The sequence below is a fragment of the Misgurnus anguillicaudatus genome, chromosome 14 (assembly GCF_027580225.2).
Source record: "Misgurnus anguillicaudatus chromosome 14, ASM2758022v2, whole genome shotgun sequence".
NCBI lineage: Eukaryota > Metazoa > Chordata > Actinopteri > Cypriniformes > Cobitidae > Misgurnus > Misgurnus anguillicaudatus.
This window is the reverse complement of record NC_073350.2, coordinates 90272-112913: the sequence shown is the minus strand read 5'-3', so window position 1 is coordinate 112913 and position 22642 is coordinate 90272. Positions and strand designations below refer to the sequence as shown.

Here is a 22642-nt window from a genome sequence, read left to right as displayed (position 1 = left end):
AACCCTGTGAGAATGTCTAAAGTCGTCTTTTGATTGGTTGAAATAAACCGGATTTCCAGGAGACGCGAGTGTCGCGATTAGTTTCGGTCCCTGGAAAACAAAGCTCTGACGCTCCATTGAGGAAGAGAATCAGTCGTGTTCACGTGGATAATAATGAGCAGTTATCATGATCAGCTAAACATTGGATTCTCAAAAATATGCAAAGTTCGCATCATATACTCTCTAAAAGACGTCCAAGAGTTTAGCTTGAGGCAATTAGTGGAGTCAAAAAGTTTGGTTCTCCTGAGTTGCTTGTATGTGTTTAAAAGTGGAGAGATATGCTTCAAACAGACGTTTAACGGGGGCGTCTCATTGGTGTGGCTGTTGATGAAGTGCACAATGTTGTTCTATGGTGAGTAATGTTGTTTATTTAGATACTATTCGGTTGTGGCTGGTTATTTCAATAACTGACTTGTTGCCAGCCGGCTCGTTATTGCGGGGAGTCCGAAACGTGATGCTAGATGAAACAAACTGTGATTGGTTGTTTGACATGTCGGTCAAACAGCTCGTGGGCGGGCTTTGTCCAGAAAAAGCAGCGAAAAACACCAGACCTTCAGTACATGACCTCAGTGTCCTCAATGGTAGCTACGGCCATGGTGGGGGTGTCAACAATAATCAATTCGGCAATGCATCGCAATGCCCGCATGCACGATTCTGCATCGATGCAGCAAAGTGCCATAATCGATTATGTCACTGTTTATTTTCTGGCCTCGAATGGACAATAAAGTTGTGAAGTTTCAATTACTTCCGGGGGCATAACAACAACAATCAAGATGGCTGAGAGAGATGAGAGTGATAGACGGGTAAATAAAAACGCACCCTTTTCCATGGAAAGCGGACATATGGGCACATTTCGGATTCTACGAATTTAATGGGAAACTAGACAAGACTTACGCTGTGTGTAAATTCTCATCTCGGGTATATAATTGTCAATAGCCTCTTTCACACAGTAATTCTGGTAAATTACCATGAATTTACCAGAATGACTTTACCAGTAAATACAAAAATGTGCTGTTCACACACGTAGTGGCGTTCCGTTATTTTACCAGTAAGACATCATTCACACATCAGTATCAAAATACCGGTAAATTCGTTGAGAAAGCGGAAGTAACGTACCTGTAGCATGCGGCGAGCTCAGTGTTGTATTTGTAAACAATCCACGTCGTTCATATCCACGGTCCGTATTTTGCGGTTTTCACGTCAGTGGTAAACAGTCGCGAAGTTGCTCATGACCAAACAACATTAAATGAGACGACGTCAAACCGAAAATGCGTTTTTAACAACACTACTGTTTGCACGTTATGCTTCACAGAGGGCGTGCTAAGGACGTCGGCAATTCGGCGGTAAGCTGTTTTAAACAACTATGGTGAAGAAATGTGGATGTAAACTTCAGGTGTGCTCAACTTTCAAGCAGCATATGTGTGTGGAAACGTCAGTAAACAGTGCGGGGGTAAACGCGTCATCTGTATTAAAACGCTATGATTGGCCCGAAGCTGTCAGCACGGTCTGACGTCGTCCGTTCTAAATGCCGGTAATCCTATAATTTTCGTTCACACATAGCGCTTACCGGTAAATTACTGGTAATCTTACAACCTGTTTTACTGGTAAATTGGGAGCACTGATTTACCAGAAAGGTTCTGTTCACACATGATCTGTTAACTGCAATTTACCAGTAAATTACCAGTAAAGACTGTATGTGTGAAAGGGACTATTGTCAGTTTTGTTGAGAATAGTTGCACTTGACTGATTAAAAATTTGCCTTGTTGTGTACAGTAGAATTCTGATGCTTTGCAATGCATCGTAAAATCGAATGGAATTGAATCGTTACCTGGTGAATCGTAATTGAATCGAATTGTGAGGGCAGTGCCAATGCACACTCCTATATATAGTAGACAAAAAGAAGTAGGCGAGGCGAGTAGTATGTCCGAATTTATAGTATTCGAAAAACAGTAGACGAAAAGTACCCAGATGACCAACAACTTCTTGCAAGATTTGCATTCGATGGACAATTTACTATCCCGTGAGCCCCCTGGAGAGAGTCAACCATCGAAAAAGAAGAGGCAATTGTTGTATTCAAAAATGCCAGAAAGCTGCAACGTGGCTCTGTTTAAATGTAAACACACATGGAAAACTGTTGCTCCTTGTGGTTAAATTGCGGCTGTTTAACACATAGAGTGTAAAAAATATGGATATAGTGTTTGTGACGTCACTCATAGGTTTGTGAAGAGCTTTATTGAAGCCAATAGTGCTGCACCGTGCATCACTCATGGATAATTGTCGGTCACTTAAGTGGGCACGCCTTTAATTATGCAGAACCTTAAGGCTTAATATAATTGAAACAGATGAATTACAAAAATGTCACCCCCCTCGCAGTTGTCATGAAGGGAGAAATTAGCAATTTCAGACGCAGAGATTAACTTTTGCCTCTCTGTCGCCATCTCTGTTTGAAACACAACATTGCATAGTTACTTTACATTCAGTATGTTACATGAAAAGCAACAACTAGCACAATATTAAAAACAACTGATGTTTCTAGCAAATCCGACCCAACGTCTCAACTCATAAATAATTGTTTTTAACCGAAACATTGCCATTTTTAAACGACAAATGTGTTCATTCATGCTATTGTAAGCATTGTATTGTAATCTTATTTTACAGCCAGCAGATTGTTGGATGCTAACTCAGCTGATATGAGGCACCATTGTAAAATCTCACAGGCTCAGCAAGCATCAGCTTTTTTATTGTTAGCGTTGACGCTTTTTGTCAAAATTATTTTCTTTCACCATGCCATGATTATTTGCTTAGTTAATGCAGAGATGAGTGTATTTTCCACATAAAGTAGTTAAAACATAGTTAATGCATAAAAGCAGTTACAGTTCATTGGCTTTTTTGCATAGCAACAGATTTGTTGTTGTGTCTTTTTTTTGCTGCTTACAAATGTATTGTGTTTTAGTAGGGTTGCAAAGGGGTGGAAAGTGTTCAGTAAATATCTGGAACCTTTCCAAGGAAACTTAATTTGGGGAATTACGAAAACATTCCAAACTGGAAACTTAATCGGAATTTACAGGAATTTATGGGGATTATTTGGAAATTTAGGGCAATTTATATAAGCTATATCATATACAAACATAAATAAACATTTTGTCTGGTTATAAGCAGACATGCGTGCAAGGTAATGAACATTTAAAACATGACATCTTGACTGATTTAATTGTAAGTAAAACTTTAATTGATTCTTTCATTGAGTAACACAAAAGCATAAAAAACATTATTATAGTTACTATAATAGTGCTAGCTTACATGTAGATATTTGCAGTGGTTAAATTGGCTTTTGTAGGGAGGGGGAGCCCTTATTTACGGTAAATGGTCATTATTCAAAATCTGTGCCAGAGATTGACCTAAACTTTAAAACCTGAACTTTAAATTATGCAAATCTATGAGTCTGACACCCTATATGTGCATTTGTTGCACATGTCATTATGCACAATTGATCAAACTTTGAAGGAAGTTATAAGACTCAACCTCCTTGACTAATTCTAAGCATAAGATACCACAAAAGATTCAATTAACAAGAAAAACGACATACTGAATCAGCATCAATATGTCTTATAATTAGCCATAGAGATTCCAAGCTGGTCAGCAGTTAGTAAAACAATCACTATAATTAGGTTGTAATTGATTTGTATAATCAAAATACATTATTTTATTAAACTATACAATGTTCAGTGTAATCTATTTAACATTTGTAATGAGATCAGTGACATGGCTATACATACTTTAATCATTTGTTTCTAGACTTCTATTAAGTTTTCTCGACGTGTGCACCATTCTTACCTCTCTATCTATCATCGCTACAATGTCTAATAATGTCATGACGTTTTCAACTAACCCGCCCGCAAAAAAAGACGTCTGTGATTTTGGCCAATTCGGACGGGATTAAAATTCTCATGCTATTCCTGAGATAGGAGTGTCTGCTTCATGCGTTTTGGCGTTGCAGAAGATTACGTGCTCTGAATATGCGTGTTTGTAGCCTAATGTTTGATATTTTGCTTTAAATGTAAAATTATTACAGAACATGTCATTTATTAATTTAATTTAAACAAATCAAAATAACTTATGCAAACCATATAAAGTAGCCTACGTGTTTTATATAGGCCAACTGACTGCTTATAATAAACCCAAAGAAATGAAGAAATAATGATTAATAACAATTTATTATCTTTATTCCAGAGTGAAACAAAATAATGTTGAGTTTCTTACCTTATAACGTTACTGATATTACAGTGTTTAGTCTTGTATGATATTCAGCTCGTCTTGATTTAAAGGGGCCATGGCACAAGACTTTTTTAAGATGTCAAATAAATCTTTGGTTTGCTCTTTTAGCTCAAAATACCATATAGATAATGTATTATAGCATGTTATAATTGCCACTTTGTAAGTTTGTGCAAAAATGTGCCGTTTTAGGTGTGTCCTTTTAAATGCAAATGACCGGATGAAGTGCAACCACTAATCACAATGATGGCATTTGAAACTCAATTTTGCTGTCAATTATTTTCTCTCTCTGTCCTTTTTTCTGTACTAAATGGCAGTTCTGTGATTGGATAGTGCAGATGAAGGGGCAGTATTATAGTAAGAGCTCCTTATGACATCATAAGGAGAGTCAAATTTCAACGACCTATTTTTTCATGTGCTTGCAGAGAATCCTGGGTTGATCTTTTTCACATTTTCTAGGTTGATAAGAGCACTGGGGAGCCAATCATAACACTTAAACATGGAAAAAGTCAGATTTTCATGCCATGGCCCCTTTAATTATTTTATTCCGCTGAATGGAAAAAAAACATCCATAGGCCTATCTGAATGAATGGGGCTCAAGACCTTATGACAGATCACGTTGGCCAAAACACGAAAAGAACCGTGTTTTCAAAAGATATTGCGAGCAAACACAGACATTTGCATCCGGACGGGATTACATTTATCAGAAGACCTCTGAGTTTGGGAAAAACAGTAGGTAAATTGCTCTGGAATGTTTACAGAGGTTGGAGAGAAATTCAAAATTACAAAGGTTTAAATGGCATCTTTATTTCAAACGACCCGAATGTCATAAAAAATATTTGGCCTCGGCCCAATTCAAACCCTGTTGCTGAAGGAGACGCCGGAGCTGAGGGTGTGTTGTGGACCCGAGAAGGCAGAGCTGTGCTCCGGTGAGCTCCAGCCCAATTTAACCAGTGGATATTTGATTTACTAGCTAGCAAGCTAGCTACTGTATAAACACATTTAGGCAGGTAAACTGTGAAAATGCAGCAAGTGTGGCAAATGTACACACAGCATAAGGAAGTTTTAAACAAATCTATGTAATTACACGAATACATCATGCAAAGATGGACATTTTGACATTATTTTGTGTGCAGGATTCAAAAAATAATCTGTGCATGTTATGGAAAAATGCAAGTACATGCAGGGGGTGCGGCCTGTTTGCACTTGAATGAATAATGTGCAGAGTAGATATTTAACTGTAATTGCATTAAATCTTGTTGTGTTCAACAAATTTATGCTGCAAGATTTTTTTACTATACTTAAGTTCCCTGTTATAGGCAACTCTGCAATTTTTTTCATTTACAAACACATTCTAAAACTTAATCTTGTGTGACTGATAGGCTGCGAAGCGGGTAAATTTAGATCATGATTTTGAATGTAAGTCAATGCCGTCCTCTGCCGGTTGGAAATACCAAGATTGCCATTGGAACTCGATGGCTTCACCTATCGCTGATACATTAAACGTTCTATGCGCATGTCAGTCATTTAAATAGATCAGTGAGCCGAACACGCCTCACATCACTGAGTGTGTTTACAAGCACAGTCTTGCGTCGATTATGCTTAAACTGATAAAGTGCGGGGTCATGTTAACGTGTAAAATGGTTTTCTTTATTCAGGGGAAAGCCCTTAAACGGCATATGCAAAAAATGATCATCACAGGTAGTTTTTGCTCATTTCCCCATTTTCATGTGGCATATAAACACCTTAACCGGCTTTCTCACGGTTTTCTTCGGCCTGTCCCAAATGGCGCACTTAATGTGGACTTTTGGTCTCATGGCTTAGTCTGCAAGTTCGTAGGGTGTCCCATCTGTCATTTTTATGTTCTAAAGTGTGCTCATCAGCTCCCCCTTTTTACCCTTGATGCGGTCTTCGGTGCACGTTACCAACCCAGAAGTCCTTGAGAAAGAGCAATCAGACGACGGACGGGAGGACTTCACATTGATGGGGAAACTCTCTTTCTATTTCCGGCGTGACAGTCAGGAGTGTGCCATTTGGGACATGGCCTACATATGTGCATGTCTCTGCGTGTGAAAGATAAACGTCACACGCGGAATGTAACACATAAAAGTCTCCACTCGACTAAAGCAGTTGGCAGAGAAACTGTGAAAATAAAAGCTCATGTTATATTGACAGGTTCTGCAGACATGAGAAGAGATAAAACAGTATAGCTTAATACAGATTTACCATCAGCTTTTTGAACAACTATTATAGGCGGCGACGTCACTAACTGCGAGAAACCTGACAAATCTCCAAGTCCCATGTAAACATAGTTGTCTGCATAGCTATGATAAACATCCACAACGGTAGTTAAACTTTCTGTAGCTGTAGTTTCTCTCTTAAATCTTGCATTTTGTGCAGATATATGCACGTTCTATAATACATTTATGGCAGGGATGGGCAACTGGCGGTCCGAGGTAAATTTTAAAGATACAATTTGTATTTATGTGCCGAAAGTTGGCGCCAGATCAAACAAAAACAATGATGTTGTTTACTGACGCTCTGAAGCAGCGTGGAATTATGGGATTTGTAGTCTTTAACTTTAGCCATCAATCAGACAAGAACGAGAAATCACGTTGATGGATAAGGTAATCAAGTCTTATAAATGTTGCGTTTGATGACATCGTTTATTTCATCATGTAAGTTTATATGGGATGTTCAAAACGAAATTGTTAGTCATAATGATATTACAGTATTAGTCCAAATTCGATTGTAAACACAGCTCAGAATTAAGTTTTCAACTTACAATGATTTTTCACATAATGTATTGACAGTACAAATCTTATTGTGAAGTGTCTTAAAATGACCATTTATATTGCTGTACAATACCTTTGATGTGCATATCGTCCGCGGGAAGACGCGCTGATTACAATCGACACACTAATGTTGTGATCAATATAATAGCATACGTTTTTTGAAGGGTTACGAATCAAAACAACTCACCCATCGCGTAAAACACAAGCAGGATCAGAATCTTGGTCTAGTTAAATGTTGTTGCGAAGCTCTCTCCATCCAGATAATGGAACACCAAATCCTCATTCTTTCTCTCGTTTTGTTCCAAACTCTTCTTGAGTCGTTTGGTTGGCCCGTACGCTTACAGGAGCTGACACAACCAGCGGCACACGGTAAAAAGTTATCCATAAGTCCATAAGCAAGCGCATAGTTCTGCATTTGTCCACAACACTGGCTGCGTCCGAAAACTCAAGGCAGTGAGGAGTATGAGGACTTGTGGCCTCGCTGCCTCATGAGGACATGACTTCGGACTCGGAGGCCTGAAGGCCGCTGAGAGAAAGGCTTTCCGACGCACTTCAAAGGCAGCGTGTTTGAAATATAAACAGAGAGCGCCTTTGTGATAACTAATCACATATTTGAAAACTACAATACTAATTTCTCGCTAGAAATGAAATTAAAATGCTTAAAAAGTGAAAATATACGTTTATTTTCACAAAATTTGTGCTCCAGCCGCTTCCTTGGCCGCCATTTTATTTTTTCGAGCTCGACCAGTGTGGTCATGTGGGTTACGTCAGTAAAGGCGGTGACAAAGGGTCACATGGATATTAACGTCATTGACAGGAGACTGCACTGCCCCATGTCAATGTTTTGAATGGAAATTTTCTCACGATTTACAAGTAGTTGAAAACATTACAGATATTGATAGTAATCAGCTGGACAAAATATATAACACTGGCCTAGTGGTTTTTTTGAGATTTTACTGCAAATATCTTACAAATTGCACCTTTAATATGGCCCGATGGACCACATTATACTTAATCAAATACTTTTGAAATAATGATTTTTGTATTAGGACGTAAATACTCCCAACCAGGAGTGGGCGCTAGGCCCCCGGATCGTCACAGTAAGCATAGGCCTGTGTTTAGGCTTATGTGAAGAAGAGGTCGAGGTCCGACTCGAGATCCGATCAGGTCAATAGCATCCAGCTGCAGCCCCGCAGACTCACCTTCGACTAGACACCAGTGGATAGACAGCCTACGTCATTTCCGTTTCGCTGCTAATTTCCTTTTTCGCCGCTGGATGAACAGCAATTTTATTTAATTTTTCACCTCTTGATAGACATCATATTTATTTTATATTTTCACCTCTTGATAGACAGCATATTTATTTTATATTTTCACCTCTGGATAGACAGCATATTTAACATATAGGTTACATATTCATATATGAGCATATTTTGACATGACTTTAACTCTCCCATTCATTAAACTTGTAAGTCTATAGTTTCTGTCTTTATTTCACTTGAAGATGCTAGTATTACATCCCAGAGTTTATGTTTGAATATGAATTATAGTGCTGTCCACCTCACAGATCTTTCATATATTGATGCTCCATAGAGAGGTCAGAGGATAGTATTCATACTGTACCTTAATTTTTTTCTTATTTCATGCCCATATGAAAATAGTCAGTGCTGCTTTTTTGGAGCATGCAATAATGAAGTATCCTGCATGAAAGTAAATTAATTTCAGAAGACATGATTCATTTTTCCCATGCCCATCTACATATCTTCCAGATGTCCTTTTGGCCCCCTCAAGGGACTTACCATCTTACTTCCCAATAGTCCAGTCCAAACCAGCCTTGTTTGAACATGGTGGCTATTCACAAACAATCCAGAATATACTATTCAGTGTTTTATAGCATGTCAATGAACACAACTGTTTGAAAACTTTATGAAGCTCACAGTAAATGTAGTATTTTTGGAAGCTTTAGTTTGGGGGTGGGGTTGAAATCCACTTGTATGCACTGAAGGATCCCATATTGAGGGCTTTTTAGCAGGTTTGCTTTTTAGCAGTGGCATTTTTATTGTTGCCTTTTCCTAATATTTTCCTTAAAAAAATTCTTCATTTGGTCAAATCCTGTACATAAATCTTATAATAATTCAATGATTTCTGTTTAGTTTCACCAAATATAAATTGTTATAGGAAATAAATAGCTTTTTTAAGATAATGCACACTTTTTTTGCATCAAATACTGTAGATACACATAGTAGTAGTTAAGTGTTTGCAGTTTCATGATGGATTTTTATGAGTTTTATCAATTTTTGCATCAGTGATTCTGTGATCGATCCCGTGGTCTGTTTAAGAATTCCGTGAACGTGCACTTATCCTAGCTAGCTACACCTGGCTTGACATAGCTGCACGTTCTCATCCTGGCTTAGCAATCGTGCAACAGACTTAGCCAGGATGGGCTGATTAAACTAGGTCAAGCTGGGCCTTTTCTGTTATCCTGGCTTTCTTAATTCTACTTTTGTGCAATACCCCCCTGGATAGACAGCATATTTATTTTATATTTTCACCTCTGGATAGACAGCATATTTATTTTATATTTTCACCTCTGGATAGACAGCTTATCTGTTTTATATTTTCACCTCTGGATAGACAGCATATTTATTTTATATTTTCACCTCTGGATAGACAGCAAATCTGTTTTATATTTTCACCTCTGGATAGACAGCATATCTGTTTTATATTTTCACCTCTGGATAGACAGCTTATCTGTTTTATATTTTCACCTCTGGATAGACAGCATATTTATTTTATATTTTCACCCCTGGATAGACAGCATATTTATTTTATATTTTCACCTCTGGATAGACAGCATATTTATTTTATATTTTCACCTCTGGATAGACAGCATATTTATTTTATATTTTCACCTCTGGATAGACAGCATATTTATTTGATATTTTCACCTCTGGATAGACAGCATATTTATTTTATATTTTCACCTCTGGATAGACAGCATATCTATTTTATATTTTCACCTCTGGATAGACAGCATATCTATTTTATATTTTCACCTCTGGATAGACAGCATATCTGTTTTATATTTTCACCTCTGGATAGACAGCATATTTATTTTATATTTTCACCTCTGGATAGACAGCATATTTATTTTATATTTTCACCTCTGGATAGACATCATATTTATTTTATATTTTCACCTCTTGATAGACATCATATTTATTTTATATTTTCACCTCTTGATAGACAGCATATTTATTTTATATTTTCACCTCTTGATAGACATCATATTTATTTTATATTTTCACCTCTTGATAGACATCATATTTATTTTATATTTTCACCTCTTGATAGACATATTTATTATATATTAACAAGTTAAAGCATGTACACCGCACGCGTGAGCAGCGCGTGCTCGCGTGGCAGGAGCGTCGCTGAAGCAGCAGTGCTGTGATCATTTCGGCGTCGGGTCTATTTTTGCTGCGCTGCTCACGCTCAATTAAAGTGACAGTGCATTGTTTACACTCTGAGGCTATTTTGGGGATTTTCGCCTGGATTTGGCCTACCCAATTTCAAAAGCTTCTCATACCCACAAGCAGAGGTGCACATACAAAACTTTGGTATCATTTTACAGGAAACCCTTTGAAATTACATAAAACACTGTTAAAAGTGCTCAACATGGTTGTATGTGTTGTCAGTCCTCTAATAAACACAAAAATAAATAGGCGCTTTTTGGTGTTTTTTTTCTAAAGTCTGTATTTAAAAGTGTATAACTCTGGCCCTGAGTGGGAACGAAACCTGCAGACAGTTTTGTTTGATTCCAGAAATTGCCAGCTTACAGAGGAAAAAGGAATTTTTTCTCTATCATTATAAATGCAAAAGTTATTTTACTCCAACTGATGGGAGGAATAATACGCTTTTTGTATACTTTGTATATATATTTCTGCCTAAAAACATTTGAAGTGCTCCCATAACCACATACAGTGGAATAAATTCAATTGCTTTATATCATTTTAAAGAAAACCCTTTGAAGTTACATAAAAAGCTGCTGTTTGTGACAAATATTGTTATTTATGTGGTTTTTCATATGATAAAACACCAAATTTTATTTTTTATGTCATAAATACTGTCTTTGATAGTGTATAACTCTGGTTCTGGGTGCTCTAGCAGACTGCAGAACTGTCTGGTTGTTGCCAGCAGCAGACAGTAAACAACCAAAAAAAGAATGAACTCTTTAGCATGTCGCATTCAAAAGTTATTCTCATTTTACTGAAGTGTGCGAAAATACATTTTTCATATATATATTAATTTTTTGTTTTGGACATATAATAAATAACAAGGGATAATTCATGCACACAACCAAAGAAAATCCTGTGAATGGACTCATTTTTTAGAGTAGGACCTAAGAGAAAAGATGGTGTATCATTTGTGGCTATCTGTGCTATCTGAGGCAGTCCACACCCAAGTTTCCCATATGTTTACAAAAGAGCTTTTTTACCTCATTATTCATTCAACGATTGTAGGATATGTGATAACAATAGGACAAAAATAACGCTGCAGTTATATTCATGAGAATGAGAGCTTTCATTTGATATAAGACTTGCCCATGTTTGTCATACTTGAAAAATATGAAATATGTGAATATTAAATGATATTCAAAAATATGGTGGGGGGGTGATAGTGTAAATTAAGTGTAACTAACTTTCTTACAGTAAAACATATCTCAAAGTGATGCATATCTGCAGAAAGTAGAGAGTCTAAGCTTTCAAACAGTATCTCATATGTGGTACTGGGTCCATGACAGACCATTAAAAATGAAAGGAATATTTTATATTAAGTCAAAATAAGATAACTCTGGACCCGGTACAGGGTCCACAGAGTCAAACAAGTTTTAAATGGTCGTGGATTGACGCGAAAAAGTGTAATTTAACCATAAAATAATAAATGTGACGCCAAGTGTGTTTAAAACAGTCATGACTTTGAGCAATTTAAAAGAAAGCAATGAAATATTTAAAAACACCAGAAGACTGCGCTGTCATTCACTGTCTGCCAAGCACTAAATGACTCCTCATCTATAATCTTCAGAGAAATAGAGACATACATCTATAAATCTATGCTTAAACTGTTGAAGGGAAACACGATCGACTGCTTTATGCTGTCAATCACTGAGTGATTTTTTTATTTTATTGTAAAACTTCAGAGAAACAGATTTAATAATGTGCCATGGGCTTTTTATGTCTATAATTATGTATTGTGTCTATATCTGTCATTACACGGACCAGAACAGCACGAAAACAATGTGGGTTAAACAAATCACAGTTTTATAAATAACAATGACCGTCAAAAAACGTCTTGAAGAGGTTTTGCTCATTAATGCATTTACAATAAAGTAATGTGAAGAGATTTTGAGATTTTTATACTGTTATTAAACTGCACAGTATGCGCTGCAAACGCAGCCGGTATGAAAGCACAATGGCCACGCGCAGCAACGCTCTCCTCACGCGCTGCTGATGCTACGCATACGCGCTGCTCACGCATGCGGTGTGAAACCGGTGTTATAGCTACAGACATGGTAGGCCTCTGACTAAGCACTGATTATAGTGGTCAAAAACAATAGCAAACATAATACAGTGCACAGCATAAATGAGTACACCCCCTTTGAAAATTAAGATTTTTCTCAATTTGGTAATAAATATAAGACCAAATTGCTTCATTTTTACACACCAGTTTTATTAAACATTTATGTTTTTTAACATAAGAGGGAAAGTCACTTACCATCTTAAGGATACGAAAAATAACACATATCAAATGAGGTGATGCAAAAATGAGTACACCCTACAAAGATTCTTAAAAAGCAATCTTATATTTTGTATGGCCTCCATTCTTTTTTTTCTTTTTTTTTAAACAGCACAAATTCGTCTAGACATTAAATAAACAAGTTGACAACATACAGTTACATCTTTTATTCTCCATTCTAGAACAATGACCCTTTTTCAGATCCTGGATGGAAAATGACGTTCTGCTTGTCTTTTTAGACTCCCCATACCTCAACCTGGGATTGAGGTCTAAATCACTTTTACCCTGTGCTGCTTCTAAAATGAATTGGTGACCTTAGATGTGTGTTTTGGGTCACAATCATGTTAAAAGATTGCTGTTGACGAGGTGTTAACTTCAGTGGACGTCCTGGAGATCACAGAGAGCTTCCCACAAGTCCATCCTTTTTTAATTTTTGTATCCCTTTCGTGACATATTCAAACTTATTAGCAATGCTTAACTAATTATCTTGAAACCTTGACCATTTTGTGCAAAGAAGTTATCTTTATTTCTCATGTCTTGAGACATTTCTTTACCATGTGGTGCTATTCTGCCACCAGTGGATTTTCTCTCAGGAATAGTCTATCCTTTTTCCATATTAAACTATGTTATTACCTTAACTAAGAAGAGTTGATACTAGAGGTCGACCGATATGGCTTTTTCTCTGACCGATGCCGATATTTAGAAATCAGGGCAGCCGATATGTTTGGCCGATTTTCTATATGTACATAATATTCAAAATGTTCTCATCATTAGCAGATATAAAATGTCACTATTTAAGTCAAAGTATTTAAAAAAATTATGACTGGTCTTTCTGAAGAGTTTTACAACCTCCTCTACACCATGCATTTATCAGACACAGATATTACCTGACACTCTGCTGTCATCATCTTTGATCAGTTTTTTACCATGACTTTTATTGCTTTGTAGGATAAAATCCTTATTTGGTAGCTCTGATAAATTATTTATTCATCATAAAGTTAACATGTTTATGTTTTTTTGTTGAGACTGTTATTTAGGGCAAATCTTTCTAAACACATTTACATTCTCCTTTCTGAGGCGCTATAAGTGACTGATTGTGCTGACAGTGACGTCTTGTGAGTTTAGTGTTGGGACAGATCTGTTGTTTCAACCGTTCATTCAAACGAATCCGTTCAAAGGAGTCAGTTCGCAAATCGGACGCGTGGTGTTGTAATCCAGGCTGAGCAGCGCAAAACTGTAAACAAGTTACTGTAACAACATGAAAAACATTTCCTCGGTGGATATGATTTGGTCTTCCGACCTTTCGCCATTGAGTCAGTTTTGTTTTGAGTAATAAAAGCAGGGAGACAGCGCACGGCTCTGCTCTCTCTATCACGCAAACAAAGATCATCATCATCACTCATTAATCTAGGGCCCTATAAAATCCGTTTTATTTTTTCCCAAATTCCGTTTTCTCCGTTTTAATTTTTGCAAATTCCGTTTTATCCGTTTTAATTTTTGGCAATTATATTTTTTACCCTTTACTGTTATTTTAGTCATAAAAACAGTGTGCCTTTAATGTTAATGATTAAAATGTAAATGCTTTAGGGAAAAACTGGATAACAGGATTACTTAATGACTATAAAAGATGCATTTACACACGCACACACGCCGCACACACACACACACACACACACACACACACACACACACACACACACACACACAAATCAATTCAATGCATTGTTTAGTGTTGTTGCAGGAGGCTACAACAAGGTGTCAAAGCAGTGGTGCCTTCGTGCCTTAAACACATCAATCCAGCGGAACGCGATCCATATTTTATACACAATCGCTTGAAATGCATATAACTTTACAAACATACACAGTATAGTGATCTGACTTAGGAAAGCATGAGCACGCAGCTCTTTGCACGTGCGAGCGAAAGAGAGACGGAGAGCGGCGCCATGATGCAGATGATTATATTTTAAATGCGAGGGATAGTTAGTTTGCCTCAGCTCGCTTGAAATGCATAAAACTGAACAAATACATGAGGATTTGTGTTCGCACTTCGGACAGATGCGTGAGCGCGTGCACATGAGAGAGGTACAGTGAGACAGACGTGGATGAGAGAGTGCATGTATCTTTGCGCTCACCGTGAACAGAGTGTTGACAAAACTTCCAAAATAACAGTTGTCCGGTCACATAAAAGTCATGTGAGACCTGCTCGGAACCAAGTGCTTAGCGTCGAATTTCTTAATTTTTTCGCTGACGAAAGCAGAGTCGTGGAGAGCCGCTTCACCATGGTTTCAGTGTTCTGGAGGGGGTCTGAAACGACGGGAGGGGGCGTGTCGCCCAGATTTACTTCCCCGGTCTGCATTTTCCCCAGACATACGTTCGTATCCCACACAAAAACATATTTTTATTCAAAAAATTTAAAATTCCGCAAAATTCCGCGTTAATACTAGATTCCGTGTTAATTAGCCAATTCCGTGATTCCGTCCGCGATTCCGTGATCGCGGAAATTATAGGGCCCTACATTAATCACATGAAATGAGCCTAATCTTTGCACGGACACTACACCGCGAGACATAAGCCCGTCGCGCTGTTGTACTGGCTGTTTAATTTGCGTGATCCCGCCATCGTTTACTAAAGCTGTTTGTGAACAAGGCACGGCTGCACACACATGAGACGGGAGCGATCTGCTTGCAGCAAGAGGCAGCATCACGAGTTCTACAACAGCGCTTAGGTGCCCGCAGATGTGCCTGCATATTAATTTGCCTAATTTTGCATCTAAATCGACCAAAGCCGATTTTTTTAAATATGCCAAACATCGGCCAATTAATCGGCCGGCCGATAAATCGGTCGACCTCTAGTTGATGCGTCCCTCTGTCGTCTTGGTGCGTGCGCGCGGGCGCTGTGGCGCGCGGTGACGCTTTGATGGAATTTGGCTTAGTGATGGCACTTTTGGGAGTACTTCGACTCGGCGCAGTAACACTCTCCCTCTTCCTCTCATTATGAGAGGGAGAAGGGGAGCGGATTTTTCAGGCGAGTCAAAGTACTCCCAAAAGTGCTATTCCGCCATACAATATAGTTCCTCTTTTTAATCCGCTTAGAAAAATGCTACGTTTTATTTTGTGCCACCATACTTGCTCGTATAACTACTCGTCTTAAATAGGAAAAACGTTGATGTGTTTGGTCACTTCTAACTTTATCTCTAATTGGTACCATTGAATGAATTGGGCTAAGCTAAATGCTATCAAAGTGTCGCCGCGCGCCACAGCGCTTACGTGCACGCACACAGATGATAGAGGGATGTATCAACTCTTCTTAGTAAAGGTATACATAGTTTAATATGGAAAAAGGATACAGTATTCCTTTAAATACCACTCTCAATTACCAGTTATCCTGTGGCCACCTGTGTGATGATTAATTATATTCCTAATTTCCTAGTGAATTCCTGTTAATTACACTTTATTTAAGTTTTTTGCTAACATATTCATCAAGGTGTACTCATTTTTGCATCACCTCATTTGATTTAAATGAGTTATTTTTGTATCCTTAAGATGGTAGGTGACTTTCACTCTTTTGTTAATAAAAATAAATGTTTAATAAAGTTCAATTTCTTGCAAAAACGGATCGATTTGCTTCACAAGTAATTATGATTACTTTTGTATTGAATATATCTGCTTCGGTTAAACGTGCATTTGCTGACACTGATTTTATGTTCATTCATTTTGGAAATTAAAAGTATAATATGGACCCACCCTTGTTTATTTTTCTCTGCACAATGGTAAGCGTTACACAAGCCAGCTGTTTTTGTTAATTACATAAATAAAGTTTTGCCCATTGAATAAATAATACTTTTTAAAAATATTTACGTTGGTCACTATGGTTACAGGCGCCGCGTGTAACTAGCATACGGGTTTGAGGTCGGTTGCTCGTTCATACAGGCAGTGTTCTATTTGTGTCTTTAATTTGCTGTGTGAACAGGACACTTCCAGACTCACACCTGTAAGTAAATACGGTTGTCACTTGTTTCTGTTATAAACATTCAATTCATTAATAATCTAGCACAGAGCCGGCGCCAGACCATAACTGACAGGGGGGCACCCGACTTCCAACGGGGGGGCATGCAATTAGCAACAATAACTTGCAAAAACAAGGCATTAAAACAACAAATACAGTGCAAGCACACACTTATACAACTTTTACAGACTGTCAGCTCATTACAGACTCGTTACAGACTGTCGCTGCGCTCGCGCTTTGCTCGACCAACAACAAACCGCCCTCGCGCGGCGCAAGCCATTGAAATAAATGGGTTTCATAGCGCAGCCCAGCGCACATCGCGTCCTAAGTAAAAGCTGTTATGAAAGCCGCTTTACCATAATCACGTCGCAATGCTCTTAACATTCACATTTAAGCTTACTTAAATTAAAACAACCTAACTTACCTTTAAAAAAGCCCCCTTGACGCCGTCCCTGATCTAGCATGCGTTCATTGTTAATTAAGTTTTATTTGAGTTTTTTTAATAAAAATATTTTATTTTCACCATGACGCGTACATGTGATTGCCCCACCCCCAGTTAATCGAGGACTCGTTTTTCAGACCTATGGATGAATCGAAATGAAAAATGACATACATGCACATCCCAATAGATGCAGTGATGTTAGTCTCTGTTCGACCAATCAGGCCTGGACTTAACATAAATTGTATTTAGAATGGGCCAGATATGCAAATTTTATTCAAAGTAACATTCAAGGTATACTTTATATTTTATATGTTTTGTTTATGATTTTGTGGTACAGTTACAGATATGGGATACAGCTGGACAGGAGCGATTTCGCACCATCACACAGAGTTACTACCGCAGTGCCAATGGTGCCATCATCACTTACGATATCACAAAGCGATCCTCTTTTATGTCTGTGCCCAAGTGGATGGAGGATGTGAAGAAATATGGTGGTTCCAACATAGTTCCTCTTTTAATTGGTGAGTACAAACACATTTTCAGAGTTCTTATACTATAAATTGAAATATCCATATATATTGTTTTAAAATATTTATGATTTTTTAAAAAAGTCAGGTTGTGTTACCATCAAGTAAAAACCACATCACAATAATATTCTTTTAACATTAGTTAACTGCATTAGTTGACATGAACTAACAAAATTCATAAATTAGTCTCATTTTGTGATATAGTCATGAAATTGAGTTCAATTTATGTTGTGTTCATTTCTTTCGTGTTTTTGGATCAGTTTTTTTTCTGTGTCTTAGGTTTTGTGTCATAGGTTTTGTTTACTGTTAGATTTCATACATCCTAATCCAAACCTTGAACCTTAAAGTTAGTTTAGAAATAATAATTGAAAGGCGTGCTCAGCAACCCGAAAGAAGATAAATAAACACACACACAAAAAAAAAACATTGTACAGTAAGTTATCTGTTATCTTAAAGTGCCCATATTATGAAAAACGAACTTTTTCTGGGTTTTGTGGTGTCAATTTGTGTCTCTGGTGCTTCCACACGCATACAAAGTTGGAAAAATCCATCCATGCTGTCAGGGACGTGCAAAGACCTTTTGAGGGGCATGTGCTGAAACTGAAAAAGGGCACCCACTCCAAATAAATATCACATAATAATAATTTTAAAAGCTTTATATTTATTCACTATTAATGATTGAAAAAATCACTATGAATGAAAAATGACATTTTATGATAGATTGACATTATGCAGTGCAAAGAGAAGGATATCTGGCCTTGTAAGTTGGCTTTAACAATTTACATCCTGGGTGTTTGTCTGTATTAGGCCTATTTGTAATCATGTGTTTGTGAAGTGCTCTTGTGTACTCGCTCTTATTTAATTGTAGAATATATTAATTTAAATTTTTTCCTCTGGTTACATACATAAAGTTAAATAAAAATATGTTTGAAGAAAAAAAAGCTATTCTGTTTGGTTTTATGAGCTATTTTTTATTATTTGGATAACATGTTTATGTATGCCATTGAGAAGAGGGGGAAATAGGAAATTAAAGATCAAAATTGGAGATTATATAATACTATAGCCATACCATTAGCATATTCAACATGTATCTGCCTACCTGGCAAAAACTGTGCTGAGGACCAGGAACCTTGGTCTTTTGAAGGTACAAATAACTGCATTACTAAAAAATATAAAATATATTTGATTTCAGAATAAAAAGTTATAAACCAAATAATCATACAACTCCCTTAACTAATTCAAGATACATGCATATACAATAAGTTATATCCAGATGGCATACTGTAATGAGTGACAGGGCAAACATACTTGTATCCTTTACACGTTTCTCGTCTCTATGCAGTTTTCCTAACTGGGCATCTGATATCTAAGACCTTTCTAATCTGTAATGTTTTTGGTGTTTATGTAGGCTAGACATTTACCCGCGTGGGCGCGTCTTCTCACGTGAGATGTGTTGACTTTGGTTAAACGATTGAGACGCGTCATGCAAAAAAAGCGGTAAAAACCCGACCCTGCATTCCGTATTGTTGTCAAGGGTGCCCTTCACATGCGTGAACACTTTTTTTAAACTGCTCGCGCTTTGTCAAAAACTCCATTTGGTCGCAGTTTGGAGCCCTTGGTGCCCCCTGATTGCCCACTCGACCAATCCTGTCTATGGATAATTCGGCTCTGCTCAAATTTATAAAACATGCGCCGTTATAAACATACTAGTGTTTCTTTCGTAATGAGACAGCATTGTACTCAAACAACAAGAAACTTATTTACCGTTGCAAGACGTTCAGCTGCTCTGACTGACTGCTGTGTGGAACTTCAGCTCCCTGCACTCAGGGGGCGGAGTTAAGAGGTTTGACAGACAGTTTGAGCGGATCCAAAAAGATTTAGTTTTTTAATAATTTTATTTGATAAATATATTTGTAAAACACACAGACAGACGTAAATGGTTAACAATAGCATTAATTTATATATTAAAAAAATAATGAAACACCTCCAAAAAAAGGGCACTTCGGAGTGTAAGGATGAAAAGGGCATGTGTTCTGCACAGGTTGAGCCCTATCTGTGCACGTGCCTGCATGCTGTTTTGAGTGAGATACGGGTTTCTGAATGTCATCTGCCTTGAGTCTCAAATTACACGGTTTCAAACTCGGCTTCGTTGTGACGTAACTAGCCTTGTCGTCACATCCGTTTGAATTTTCCCGCCCACCACCCCACTCGCAGGTCTTCACCCACCAGGTAACTAGAGAGCACAGAGCAGTCACTTCTGATATCCTCTACTGTTATCATGTCTCACGGAAATAACAGCGCTATTTAAATATGGATAGGGCTGAAACGATTCATCGATTCAAAAAATTCCTCGTTACAAAGCCTTGTTAAATTCCTGTGACGCGCACTACACGCGCCGAGATCTGATTCACATGGACCGTTGTTCAATGTTCAGGTAGCACATCATAGCGTGTGGTACATTTTGAATTTAGTTGGCGCGATGGCGGAGTGAATATGTCCATAAACGGCAGAGAGAGAATGTCTAAAGTTTGGGATCATTACATTATCATTACATTCAGCATCTGAACCAAAAACATCCACTGCTGTTACACCAAGCGCCGATGAAACAAGGTAACGTAGCTTCCGCTGATTTTAATCCCATACTGTATTTGTAGCGATGTCGTTATGCGGTTTGATTAGATATGATGTTTAGCTTTGATGTAGTAAACGTATTCACGTTCAATTGCAGGAGAATATAGCTTAAAAAGAACCCCTTCACACACACACACACACACACACACACACACACACACACACACACACACACACACACACACACACACACACACACATGCACTTACAGGTGTGTGTACCAAAAAACGGCACCACAGTGCAATCATATATGGGCAACTTGTAATCTGACATATTTTGTTCAATAATAATAATCTCTGTCTTATTGGAGTTTAGCATAAAGAAGTTATTCTCTCTCACGCGAGTCAGACCGATCGCGCAATGCATCACATATGCTTAAACTTTTATGTAGCCTCGCAACAATAATTTCAGCATGCATTTTACAGCGGGACGTGATGTTGACGGATTCTTAACCTAAAATGCACTGCAATGCAAGTGATGTAAACCAAATGCAGCGTTCTATTGAAAATGAATGCATGTATTTCTGCCGTACCAAAATGCAATGAAGCAACTGAACGTCTGACTGGGGTGTCACTCTTCCTCACGCACAGAGTGCACGTGCGCGCACACACACAGGTTGTTACCATAGCAAATAGGCTCACCCCAGAAATGATATATTATTTGTTAGTAGCCTAATGGTAAATGCTGCAGGTGTAGAAATGTACATAAACCAGATATTTACTTTGACGTCAGGGCTAGATTACAGCATGAAACCTGTTGTGCATATTAATAAATTAAAGTGTTTAATTGTTGGCACTGGCACTTATAAACACTAAATGGGTAAAAATTTAAATAAATAGGCTTATTTTTTGGAGCCAAATACCTGTTTTTTTTTTAGAAATAAAAGTCAAATTCTTGATTTTCGTTATGCATTATTTGTTTTGGTTGTTTAAAAACACACACAAAATTTTTATCCGATTACTCGATTAATCGATCGATTCAGTGCTAGATTAATCGATAACAAAAAGAATCGATAGCTGCAGCCCTAGGTATGGATATATTATACTCCCGCCTACTTTTAAAAACAAAGTTTTAAAGCATGTTTATTGGAACCTAAAGTGTAATCTCATACAGTTTGTTACGACTAAAATAGTCCTCAGATTGTAGGCAATAAGACGTTCAAGCGAAATCTGATGTAAACAACAGACTATATATCTATATTTCACGGATTATACGCATTTGTGGACAAAAATGGTAATTGGATGTATTTCATTGGACTTGGATTATTCACACATCTGAAACAGATTCGTTTTGCGATCGTAATATCAACACAAAAGGAAAGAAGTCACGTTTATATTTTGCATGTTTTCATCTGGACTTCACAAGTCACAAAATACTACATTTTTGATGCTAGAGCATCTGTATCTCAAAACAGAGACCATACACTGATGCTAATCCTGTAAATTATACCTTTTAAACAATTTATAGTAATGTTAATAATAATATTATTAATGTTTGTAGACAGTAGGCTATATAGATATTGTTAGCACCATAAACTGACATCATCCCGCCCACGAATTGGTGCACGTCCAGTGGGTGAACTTGTGTGTGTGTGTGTGTTTTAGCAGTCATTTGCCATTGAGAATGACGAGGTGGCTAACCGCTATGCTAGTTAGTTTACAGCGTGGTTTCTCCTGGAAAGCCAGCAACCAGCTACCGTAGTTTTCGAAAGGTAAAAGAAATATTTATCTGCTTTAGTTTACGATTCTACATGAACTTACAAAGTAATAGTGTTTTGCCAAACTAGCCAAGGCCGGGCCTTACCGTCCCGGCTTTTCCGACAAGGCTAACCCCCAAGTCCCCCAAGTCTCTTATCACTTTCCCAAGATACGGTCCGGACCTTCCGCTAGCTTCTAGCAATTAGCATGCGGTCCACAAGCAGTATACATCCCACGCCGGGTCTTAATTTCTTAATTATTTGCGAAAATAATGCGTTTGAAAAAGTTTTATAACGGGAATATGTTAGCATTGTCCAGGGAAAACGAGTGTATTGTTGAGACTGCTACATCACAATTTACTCTCGAATCATTATGTGTCACGAATTTCTTCTCCTGGGGGCGTATTACAGAAACTTCGTATCTTAGGTCTTAACTTAA

The 22642-nt window shown here is 37.7% G+C and overlaps 1 protein-coding gene across 5 annotated transcripts in view; it reads left to right on the top strand.

Moving 5' to 3' along the window:
- The window catches only part of rab43 (RAB43, member RAS oncogene family), a 37535-nt gene that overhangs the window by 6368 nt on the left and 8525 nt on the right, over positions 1–22642 (top strand). For all 5 annotated transcript variants that reach the window (XM_055184743.2, XM_055184741.2, XM_055184744.2 and 2 more), the window contains one exon: positions 17687–17870. In XM_055184743.2, the coding sequence (XP_055040718.1) occupies positions 17687–17870 (184 nt within the window). The remainder of the gene's footprint in view (positions 1–17686; positions 17871–22642) is intronic.